Source organism: Canis lupus, chromosome 5 (genome assembly GCF_011100685.1).
Source record: "Canis lupus familiaris isolate Mischka breed German Shepherd chromosome 5, alternate assembly UU_Cfam_GSD_1.0, whole genome shotgun sequence".
Classification (NCBI taxonomy): Eukaryota; Metazoa; Chordata; class Mammalia; order Carnivora; family Canidae; genus Canis; species Canis lupus.
The window spans coordinates 73,529,736-73,542,332 of NC_049226.1; the positions used below are offsets into that span (position 1 = coordinate 73,529,736).

The following is a 12,597-nucleotide window of genomic DNA, read 5'->3' on the forward strand; positions in this document are numbered from 1 at the left end:
TTCAAAGCACATCTACTATCCAGCCCTCCAAGACGCCTTTAGAGAAACAAATGCATTCTAAGTCAATCAAGGTGCATCTGAGAGCCCTTTCTGATGGCTTTGACAGGTCTGAGGATGCGACCGTCAAGACCAGATCCATCACTACAAGAGACAAGAAGCTGAAGAAAATGCACATGTCCATAATGGCACACTGAAGGTGTCTGCGGCAACAGAATCCATTTACTTACCATGGACTTGGTGAATGGCCGGGCCAAGGTAAACAGCAGCGTGTACACCCACCAGTTGCGATGAATGGAGGAGTACATCATGTTTCCAGGATGCACAGCGTTCGATGTGACCCCACGAGGTGACAGGCGGCGGTGGAGCTCGTTGGAGAAGAGAATATTGCAGAGCTTGGACCGGTTGTAAGCCAGCATGGCCCAATAGTCACTTTTAGATGGAGAAAGGCGGCTGAAGTCCAGTTTTCCCGAGGAATCATTAATATCTGTGAATCTTAAAAAAAAAAAAAAAAAAGACATAGGATGTGAAGCAGCCAATCTCTGACTTCTGATAATAGCATCTTTTTTTATTATTAGAAATCTGAGGAAACCACACAGAGACAACTGAGAACACAATTGTGCAAACATAGGAACAGTCTCCCCTAGAAACTGACAATAGTGATTTAACACTATAAACCAACTGAGTCCAAAGACAGAGTAAATAAAGGCCCAAACTCAGAAATGGGGCAATCTTAACACGCTTGAACTCCCTCCTGCCTCTAACACTGATTTTTTTAAAACCTTCAACAGGAAGTTCAAGGATAATTAAATTAAATGGAAAAGCATCTTAAATAAAGGGCTGCTGCTTTTGGAAGCAGAAAGATATCACATTCCTAACCTTTGACGGGGTTTTCCTGGGTTGTTTTAGCCAACGCATGAGTCCTGTATATTTTCATTTTAGCATCCAAGTAAATATAGATGAGACTTGCTGCCCCCAAGACTCTTTTCCAGATTAAAAATTAATGATTATAAAGGGGTTATAACCTTGGTGAGGTGCCATCAATAGTCTTATACGTTTAAAAGATAAATGTAAACAAAGCCAAAATGAGTTCTGGCAGAGTCTACTGTTTTTAAGTATACCCATGGCATGGATACACACAAATCAAACTAAGTAGTTGATGTTTTATAATTGGGTCTGACGGAGTCATTAAACACCAGCTGTTTGGTTCTTTCCATTTTTTCTTTTTCTTTCTTTTTTTTTCTTTCTTCCTTTCTTAGGTAACAAAGTAATGACTGCCCTAAAAGAAAAAAGAAGGATTGTAACAAAAGGGATTTTCTAGATGATGATGGTTAAGGACCCCTAAACATTTCCTTCACTAAATTAAGTCTGGGCATTTGCACCAAGTAATAAGGAAACATAAGGAGAGTACTCTGGGTAACTGCTATGGAAATAGAAGCAAAAGGCAAAATGAAAATTGTGGAATACTCTGGTTGTTCCTTAATATAAGCAGCTCAGGTTGAGCTATGACCAAGGAAAAGCATCACAGGGATAGATGAAATTCATGTTTTAATGGAAATTAAATATCCCTTCTGCAAGACTCAGTGACATCCAATTTCTGGTGTTAAATGACATTGCTGCTCTAAAGTCATCAACAAAGCCGATGGCCAGAAATGTTATCATGGATACAGCACCAAGACCTTGAAACTAATTGTTGGCTGCCTGTCTCCAAGTCCCCAAACCACAGGAAGGGCCCAGACTTCTGAGCTTAATCATCTAAAGCAGTAGAACTTAGCGGGAAATTTGAAAATTTATGGGGGCCTTGTTCTGGTTGTTATAATGATTGCCGGCAGGAGCCGGGGATGGTAGATGTCCTGCAATGCAGACAGAGTCTTGCTCAGTGAAGATTGGTCCACTGGACATTCACACAGATGAAAAGCCTGTCTGTAATTATCTGAGCCTAGAGCCTGGCTGTGTTTTACATATATACACAGTTTTAACATCCACTGCATTTCCAAGAGTGTAGTATAACAACCATGCAAATGAAGAATGAATGCATGTTCAGATTTCGTGGGGTTTTGGGGGAGGTGAGGCTTGATTCCATGCTGGTAGTATTTGAGTCTGCACTGCCACACACCTGTTAACAGTCTGCATTTGTGAGTATCCCAATGGAGGTGATTTATCCATAGGCATGCACATCTGATTACTTACCTTTCCTGTAGTCCTGCTCGAGGAAGAAAACATGCTATTTTGTCTCACATTTATTTTTTCTTCCCATTACAGTTAAGCTAGCATATTGAATTAAAATACACTTATGCAGTGAAGTTATATCGTTTTTCAACTTTATTTCAACGTAGTAACAAGTACTACAGAAAGAGACTGTTGAGAACCTAATGATCCAAGGTATGGGCCATGTCTTGGAAATTCTACCTATGAGTAGAAAGAAGGATCAAGGATCTAGACAGCATCTAAATAGTGTGGCATAAAAATAACATCGTTCTCTCATTCTTCACTCTTCTTCCATCATTGTTGTTGGAAACCATTTTGGCATATCTGTTTAGCCCAACCCAATTTGAGTGCCATTTCTTCCAGGAAACTCCCCCAACTGCTTGTTGTCACAATGATTTCTTAGGTGGCAATGGGGGACAGACTGAAAGGAGCCATGCAAAGTAGACTGAAACATGTTTCCATGGAAAGTAGGTTCCCACTCACCAGGACCCAGGCCATGCATGATATTCCTAGTGTTCAATAACCTCGCACCACCCCCCTTGAACATCAGTAACAAAGCAAGTCATGCCATCTTTGCATTTTACCTGCACATTGTGCCTCTGTCCTTACCATGCCAGACTGCAAGCCATTTATTTACCTGCTTGCAACTCTGGACTGTGAATTCTTGGAAGGTAGACAGTAAGCCTCTTGCATATTGCCTACCACAATGCCTGACACATAGTGGGGACTAAATATAGGATTAGAGAATTAAATTTTGATCATGGGTTGAGAATTCCAAACTAAGGGCCAAGTTTCCTTGTTCCAATGGGAAAATCTAGCATTAGCTTCAGGTCCTCTATGTTCTTTATCAATATTTGCACATGGCACTTCTAAAGTTTAGAATGAATTCCCTGTTTTGGTTTTTAAGGACAACACAGAAGTATCTCATGACTGCAGAACACTAGAGAGGGTAAGAGGGGGAAAGGAAATCATTCCTAATCCTTCATCTAGAAACAAGATAAAACATAGACACACACACACACACACACACACACACACACACTATGATGACCATATGAAACCAAGTTGAAGGAAGTTCTTAGGACAGAGAAGCACAGCTACTAAATGGCAGGCCCACTCTTGGCAAGCAGCCCCCCTCCGTAAGTGAACCCCTGATTTCCTGCCCTGCTGATCTCCTGAACAGCAGGCTCATTTTGAAGGCCTGATTAGCTTGTATTGACAGTCCTCCAGGAAGCGGGAAGGGTGGGCAAGCTTTCTGATCCCTCAGAACCAGGACAGGCTTCCTGAAAAACGACCATATTCACCTCTCAGCTCAAGAGGCAATAAAACAACTCTTCAAAGGCTGCCGACTCTGTTTTCAAGTTGAAAAATTGACAAAACCACACAATAATGTCTTAATAGAATTATCCTCCTACCCATACAGTAAAATGTTAACATTTGCTCTCTGGACATTAACATTTGCTGTTTGTGGGAACCTCTATCTTGTATTTCTATATATACTGCTCCTTTATTTTTTTTTTAACTGAGGATTTTTAAATTACCAAACAAAAATAATTAGTCTGGATTCTATGTAGACAAAAGCTGGTATGTTCAAAGAATAAGACTGAATTTGCATCAAAAGTTATGTGTGTGTGTGTGTGTGTTTGTGTGTAGCAACTTGGCACTCAACACAGCTGCAGCCATTCAGAGTTGTTCAGCCAGCCCTCTGCTCACTCTTTTCATTCTATTTTAATTGTTATCTGAAAATTTTTCACAGCAAGGAAGGCGAGTTCTCATTTTAATATGATGTATTTTGGGTATGTAGAAACTCCATTCACTTGCTCAGACTCCAGATAAGTAAGTAAAATACAGTGAAGACACAGGGAGGCTAATAAATATTTTGCCCGGGGGCAGTCTGGTATAATATTTTCTGCAAACATAGGACTTTATTTTTCCCCTAACAGGGGGTCTTGACTCCAACGAAGAGACTCCGCCAAGGTTTATGGAGGTAATTAGATATCAACACTTCCATTTTACAACATGGTTTAGGGCTCTGGGTCCTTGAGCAGCGAGTAAGTGCTTTCCCAGGACTATGCACCCAGTATTCACACTGTCTCTTGGGCACCACAGGAGGATAACACAAGTGTAAAAAACACACCAGTGTGGGGGAATTAGCATTTTGTAAAAATACCCCTTCACATGTGCAAAGGCCGACCGGAAAGCAGAAAAAACCAGTGCCAATCACCAGACCGGAGTGGGCCTGATAACCATTTCAGGAAGTCCTGGTCTATAAACTAAAATGGATCTAATTCAGGAGATCAGGGCTCTTCCTTCCAATTCATCTGTTACATGAAATTAAGATTCAGATCTCCAAGGTAGGCTCGAATTATGCGGCAGTTAAGAAGAGAACAAAGACGTCACATGAAATACCATTTGAGATACAGATTTACAAAGGGAAGCAAGCAGCTGACAATTCAACATAATCTCCCATTAAATACCAACTCATTTAAACATATCCCGTGGTGCCCTCCACATCTGGCAAACGATCGGGGCTGGCAGATTTATTTCCGGAGCTCGCTCTCCCGCGCCGGCCCCCACAGTGGCCTCCCTCGCTCCTGAGCAGGGCCACTCCACTTATTTTTTTTTTTTCCCTCACAAACCTGGTGTGATTTGCAAAGATAAGGATGTCCAGATTTTGTTACCACCTAATTACTAGATGTTTCGTGTCTTTTAACACGGGGGAGGATTATTACGGGCATTTCCCTTTCATTTCAGCCATCATAAATTTAAAATGGTAAAAGTAAATCTATCTGCAATGTGTCACTTATACCATAAGCCCCTGTGTTTGGGAGTGATAAAGGGTTCAGGCTAACCCTTGGCTGGTCTCTCTCTTCCAAGTCCCAGGGGTTACATTTTATGGAAGCATGATTAAAAAAATAAGCTTCATTCTGGGTCACTAAAACATTTCAGGACTTAAGACGGAGAAGAAGGGAAAAAATAGGTCCTTGCACATTATTTTTTTTCCAGCTACTTTGCTGAGAGTGAAAGCTCCCAACCACACCAGGAAAATCTCCCTAACATGCATTAAATCTAGCCTCACCAGGGAAGCCCTTTGTCTTCTCTGACTACTTCTCTTTAGACAAATAGTTGTTTATCCAGCTCCAGAAACAAATATGCTGAAAATACGATGAAATTTTCAAATGCCTTTTTAGTCAATTGGATATTCTCCTAATGGTAATAGAAGAGAAGTGCCATCTGATGTTTTAATTGAAATTTTAACCAAAAGAGGCATGGCCAGATTTCTAATATGTTCTAACTACAGTACTTCCCTTTCTACAATTACACAGCTAATGTCTGCATTGAATTCCCTAATTTCTCATTATAAAACAATTGGATTTCATCTCGCAGTCTTTAATTGCATTGTTTCTCCTGCTAGAATAACTGCACATTCTTCTTGGTGAGGTGTTGAAGTTGTTGAATGACAAATCGATAAAGGTCAAGCATTCAGATTTAATCAATTATTATTCCATCTCGAAGCAAAATCAATGAGGGGCTTGAAGTATAGTTGTAGAAACCATCCGCACTGTTGTAGACAAAAACCCCCAAATAATCCTCCACAATCTCAAAAAAGAGAGAGACCTCGGAACAATTCAAGAAGCCAGGTTGAATATATACCTACACTTTCCAGAGCAGCATTACTGAAAAAGCATTTTCAGAACCAGGAGCCTTGGAGAGATATTGGATGGCACAAGAAAGGGGCCATGTGAAACATCAGATTCTCACCTACCTATGGGACTCGGAGGAGACCACAACTACTCGGGCAGGAGCTGAGCGGCACAAGACATCCTGAAGGAGCTGGACAAGGTAGAAGTGCCCCAGGTGATTCACCTGGAAGGTGGTCTCCAGGCCATCTTTTGTGAGGCTCCAGGGTAGGGCAAAAGCCGCTGCATTGCACACAAGCACATGAAGAGATCTGAAAAACAAAACATCCAATGCTGTGCAGACACAAACACCCTAAAACCAAGGATAACCTGGGCTCTGACAGGAACAACCAACTCTTCACTGTCTTCAAGATTCATCAGTTGGAAATGGGATGTGACACCACAAAGCCATTCTGCTGGGGAATGGCTTAGACTGTGAGTGGGCAGCAGGCACCAGGAGGTCCCCAGGATACAGGACTTCCAGTGCTAAAATCAGGACCGTCCCGGGAAAATTGGTCACCCTGGATGGAACCCAGATTCTAAAATCTAATTTTATCTATGCATCTCAGTTTATCCAACTCTTATCTTCATCACCTATAAAATCAAAATAACCCTTAAAGTAGATTAAGAAAAAAAAAAGAGAGAAAATAGGCTGTATAAAGACCAATACAGGAATCAGGTTCAAAGTAAACATATCAAGGGGGAAATAGTCTGTTTAAAGAGACAGGGACACATTGTTTGAATATATTCCCTCCAGAGGTCAAATTACAACTACGCTTTAGAAACAAGCAAGCCCAGGGATGGGTAAGTGGAGATTTATTATAATATTTTCTTCTCTTTTGTATGTATTTAATTTGTGTCATAATAAAATCTTAAAAAATAAATCTTTCATGTGAATCAAAATCCTAAATCCTCATAAACAAATGGCACTTGTGGGAAATCATCCTAAGGTACTAATAAGAATTGTAAAAAGGGAAAAATCCAAGGCTATCCACAGTGTTTGTAATTATGATATAAAAGCAAAACATTACAAAATAAACAAAATATAAAACTGGGGAAATCATTAAATGAATCTGAATATATGCAATAGAATACTATGCAGTCATTAAAATGATACATTTTTTTTTACTGTAAAACATGCATGTTATAGAACAAAATATATAATCTTGTATGAGTATACAAATGCACACAAAATATTAATGAAGTGTACTCAAAAATGTAAATTCTAGGGCAGCCCGGGTGGCTTGGCGCTTTAGCGCTGCCTTCAGCCCAGGGCCTGATCCTGGAGACCCAGGATTGAGTCCCACGTCAAGCTCCCTGCATGGAACCTGCTTCTCCCTCTACCTGTGTCTCTTTTTCTCTCTTTCTCTCTCTCTCTCTGTCTCTCATGAATAAATAAATAAAATATTTTTTAAATGTAAATTCTAGTTGTTATAGGGGTGGGTGGAACCCCTTTAATTATCTTCTTTGTGAGTTTTTATTTTAATGAAATGCAAGTTGTATGTATTTTTTTCTTTTGTCACTTGTGCTTTGAGAGTCATATCTAAGAAACCATTGCCTAACCCAACAGCACTGAGATAGACTTCTATTTTTTCCTCTGAGAGTTTGTTTTAGCTCCTACATTTAGATCTATGATCCATTGTAAGTTAAAACAGAAGCAAGGTGAATGCAAGAGATCTAACTTCATTCTTTGGCATACAGGTATTCCAATTGTTGCACTTTTGTTTGTTAGAAAGGCTATGATTCCACCCATTAACTAGTCCTAGCACCTTTGATGAAAATCAACTGACCAAATTTAAGAGTGCATTTTGGGACTCTCAATTCTATTCCATTATTATAGTAGTACTATAGTCTTTACTACTAAAGCTTTGCAGAAAACTTTTAAATTGGGAAGTGACACTGAAAGAACAACACTATTCTTTCTCAAGCTTGGGTTGGCTAGTCAGGAGCCTTGCATGCACACATAAAGTTTAGAGTCAGCTTTCAATTTCTGCAAAAAAAAAAAAAAAAAAAACCAATAGCAATTTTGATGAAATTTACATTAAAACTACAGATCAGGAGCACCTGGGTGCCCAGGCAGTTAAGCATCTGTCTTCAGCTCAGGTCATGATCCCAGGGTCCTGGGACGGAGCCCAGGGTCAGGCACCCTGCTCAGCAGGTAGTCTGCTACTCCCTCTCCTTCTGCCCCTCCCCCAGCTTGCTCTCTCTCTCAATTGAATAAATAAAATCTTTTTTTAAAAATTGCAGATCAATTTTGAGAATAGTGTCTCATTAACAATATTAAGTCTCTTGATCCATGAACATGGGATATCTTTATCAGGTGGAGGAAATGCCCTTCTAATCCAAGTTTGTTGAGTGTTTTTATTACAAATGGGTGTTGGAATTTTTCAAATGTTCTTTCTGTAACCAATGACCTATCCGTTATTTTACTGATATGGTAGATTACACCAACCTTCTTGAATAAATCACACCTTGTCATGGTGCCTAATCCTTTTTATACAGTGCTCCATTTGGCTTGCCAATATGTTGTTGAAGATTTATACATCTATATTCATAAGTGACACTAGTCTATAATCTTCTTGTGATATCTTTATCTGGTTTTCAAATCAGAGTAATACTGGCCTTATACAGTGAGTTTAGAGGTTTTCCTTCCCTTTTTTTTTTTAAAGATTTTATTTATTTATTCATGAGAGACACAGAGAGAGAGAGGCAGAGAAATAGGCAGAGGGAGAAGCAGGCTCCATGCAGGAAGCCCAACATGGAACTCAATCCCAAGTCTCCAGGATCAGGCCCTGGGCTGAAGGCAGATGCTCAATCGCTGAGCCACCCGGGCATCCAGAGAGGTTTTCCTTCTTATTCCATTTTTTTCCTAGAGTTTGCAAAGAATTGATATTAGTTCACTAATTATTCATAATATTAATGATATTATTAATGATCTCAATGATACTAATTTCATTAAGAATTGATAAAAAATGCTGGTAGAAAGCATGAATTAATTTATCACTAGAGGAAAAAAAATTAATTCACTGTTTTAAAAAGTATTTATGTAAATCTCATCGCCAATAGGCAATCTAAGTCTCACTGAGAAACTGTCTTATTTATTCTATTTTCTGAGATAGCTCCAATCCATCAACTATCTAAGATCTAAAAGTGGTAATGTGGCTGGGGTCAGCTGTGTTTGACTGAGATCACTTTTTTTCCACTTATGGTGCCCAGAGTTGTCAACGCACAGCACTCCAACAGTCCAGTCACTCTCTGAAGAGGTGGACAAGAAAATGCTTTGAGGCATCTGGTCTACCTACAACATTCATCAGAGCCTTTTTCAAGCCAAAACAGAATCTACTTATTTCTAACAAAAATGACCCATATTTTGTAGTAAGCCAAGACTGCTGGAAAAAACTTTGAGAGAGAAAGGGGAAAATGGGTCAAGTGAATATATATGTGAGCACCTTTCAGTTTCATCTCAAATATTTGGTTCCCTTTTTCAGAGTTTTTCTTCCCTTCCTTCCTTCCTTCCTTCCTTCCTTCCTTCCTTCCTTCCTTCCTCCCTCCCTCCCTCTCTCCCTCCCCCCCCCTTCCTTCCTTTATTTATTTTCTTTATTTTCTTCTTTGTTCCTTTGAGTGCTAAATGGGAGTTAGGCACTTATTAATAGCTTCGAATACCTAAGAACTTTAGGTGATATGTATTATTATCAACATCTTACAAACAGGAAAATGAGAAATTAGAAACAAACATCCTATGGTCCAAATAAGAATCAGAAACAACAAAAAAAGTGAATAAGGGAGTAAGAACAAAACAAAATAAAATATGACGAAAAGATTAGGTGACTTCAAAGCTACTGCACAATACCTTCTTTCTTAGATAAGCTCTCTTAAATGGATAGAATCAAGTGTTAAGAGAAATTCTAGTTCAGTCACGTTATGATACTTACTGACTTGTGCCAGTTGGTTAACATCTATAATCCTGTTTTTTCTCCCTACAAACTTACAACTGAAGCATACACATCTCTCAAAGTTGTGATGAATAAAATCCAAGTATTTTGCAAGATACATGCCAGGTTAAATCATTGTTTCTTCCTTGTCTCTATACCCTTCCCTTCTATCCACAGGAGAAAATAAAATTCTTCAAAGTTGATTTCTGCATTGTTTCCATGTGGTTAGGACACGCCTGGGTATTCAGAATTTTGACACCACACCTATTGATAACAACATGGCCTCCTCTAGCTACCTTTATTCTTGCCTGTACATTTTCTCAAGGAAATGCAAAACACATCAAGAAACTTGCTACCAAAGACCTCAGCCTGGAGGCATGAATCCACAGAGGACATGGGAAATCCTCTTCTCTTTCACCAAATTTTAATACCCTTCATTAATGTTAATTGCACAACACCAGAGGCAAAATATGTACCCTGTACCTAAAACTTGTCACCTTCATTAATTAAAAACAGGCTTATTGAATATGAAACTATAAAGTGCTAGACTTTTTTTTTCTAATTGTAAAGACACTTAATTGGCTTGTACAAAAGGAAAAGAATTTCTTTTGCCTCACTTTAATGAGGTTTTTATTATTCAAATGGCACATTTTGCTCAGTTTTGACTAAAAGCCATTACAATTCAAAAGGCTCTGAGATGATGAATATTTACAGAATATCAAAAGGAAAGTTCAAACTATAAAGATAGAATGGAAACAAAAATAGTATCATTCCCATTCCAAAGCTGATGCTGTTAGTCAGCACTCTCTGGGCCTGATTTGTTTTCTTTTTTGGTGAATTCTGGTCTGTGAGGGGTCAGTGAGGACAGGGGAGGTCTTCAATGTACAGAAGATCCCTATGAAAGGAGGTGTGCTGCTTCTCTGAGGTTCTAATCTACCAGGAATGAGAACCCCTGCCTCTCTGTCAAGGGGACGCTGGCTTTCTCTGGGCCTCCTGTGGATGATACTCCCTCATGGGATGAGCACTCCCATCCACTAGGGTGAACAGATTCCTTTGAGCCAGAGAACAACTGCTCAATAGTAAGGAGAGTGGTGATACTGTTATTTAGAAGTGGGTAGTGCTCCTGGTCATCCATGAGCAATGATGGACCAAGCTTTGGAGCCACAGTAGCCTTTTTTTTTAATAATAAATTTATTTTTTATTGGTGTTCAATTTGCCAACATACAGAATAACACCCAGTGCTCAACCTGTCAAGTGCCCCTCTCAGTGCCCGTCACCCACTCACCCTCACCCCCCGCCCTCCTCCCCTTCTACCACCCCTAGTTCGTTTCCCAGAGTTAGGAGTCTTTATGTTCTGTCTCCCTTTCTGATATTTCCCACACATTTCTTCTCCCTTCCCTTATATTCCCTTTCACTATTATTTATATTCCCCAAATGAATGAGAACATATAATGTTTGTCCTTCTCCGATTGACTTACTTCACTCAGCATAATACCCTCCAGTTCCATCCACGTTGAAGCAAATGGTGGGTATTTGTCATTTCTAATGGCTGAGGAATATTCCATTGTATACATAAACCACATCTTCTTTATCCATTCAGCTTTCGATGGACACCGAGGCTCCTTCCACAGTTTGGCTATTGTGGACATTGCTGCTAGAAACATCGGGATGCAGGTGTCCCGGCGTTTCATTGCATCTGAATCTTTAGGGTAAATCCCCAACAGTGCAATTGCTGGGTCGTAGGGCAGGTCTATTTTTAACTCTTTGAGGAACCTCCACACAGTTTTCCAGAGTGGCTGCACCAGTTCACATTCCCACCAACAGTGTAAGAGGGTTTCCCCTTTCTCCACATCCTCTCCAACATTTGTGGTTTCCTGCCTTGTTAATTTTCCCCATTCTCACTGGTGTGAGGTGGTATCTCATTGTGGCTTTGATTTGTATTTCCCTAATGGAGCCACAGTAGCCTTAAGTGATACTTTGTACTGAAAAAGTGCCGGATGGTAGTATTTAACAGAAGGCAATCCTAGTGCAAAGGCTCTCACTAACTAGTTTTCAGATAGCGGATCTCTAAGTTTTCCTCTCACTCTCCCTCATTTTGGGGTTTTGTTTTGTTTTGTTTTTTTCCCCAGGTATAACTGACATACCACACTATATTGCTTTCAGGTGTACAACTCTTCAAGCACCCCACCCGTTGACTATACCCTCTTTCTTTCTGGCCTTTCCAGTAGCTCCTTTTCCACTGGCTCATTCTTGCTGCCTTCAGGGTAATCAGATTTTTTTGACCATTGAAGAAGGGAAATCGGTAAAGAAAGAAAGTGGAGAAAAGAAACTGAAAGGAAGGACAGACAGTAGAACACTGGAAAGAGAAAAATATCTACTTGATGTTGGGGTTCTTTCACTGGCACTAGCCTCTCCCTTCCCATTTGTGGGCTATAGTTTTGAATTGAAATATTTGTCTCCATTCATAATCTCTTTTCCTTGTCCCAAACCAATTTCTTACCACCAAGCTGCCTGAATTCTTTCCCATCATCATCTAGAATCTCTCAAAGCCACCTGGAGAGTGATGGCTTCCCAATCAAGAAACCCAACCTCCCCTCTGTTGAAACCAGACTTCTCTGTCGCAGTAGACCTCCTCCTAATATTGCCCCTTCCTCATCTTCTGTCTCCCAGCAAGGGACTCAAACAACACATCTATAAAGATGAACTTCACACCCACAGCTCCAGCTCTCATATTCCTCTCAGGTCCTAGAATCTCATTCATACCTACCCCAAATCTAAAC

The 12,597-nt window shown here is 40.0% G+C and overlaps 1 protein-coding gene across 9 annotated transcripts in view; it reads right to left on the bottom strand.

Moving 5' to 3' along the window:
- WWOX (WW domain containing oxidoreductase) overlaps window positions 1–12,597 on the bottom strand; it is a 952,562-nt gene that overhangs the window by 672,115 nt on the left and 267,850 nt on the right. For 8 of the 9 annotated variants that reach the window (XM_038538231.1, XM_038538230.1, XM_038538236.1 and 5 more), the window contains 2 exons: window positions 5,972–6,157; window positions 228–492 (listed from right to left, as the gene is read on the bottom strand). In XM_038538231.1, coding sequence (XP_038394159.1) covers window positions 228–492; window positions 5,972–6,157 — 451 coding nt within the window. The remainder of the gene's footprint in view (window positions 1–227; window positions 493–5,971; window positions 6,158–12,597) is intronic. The other variant, XM_038538238.1, reaches the window with a different exon arrangement.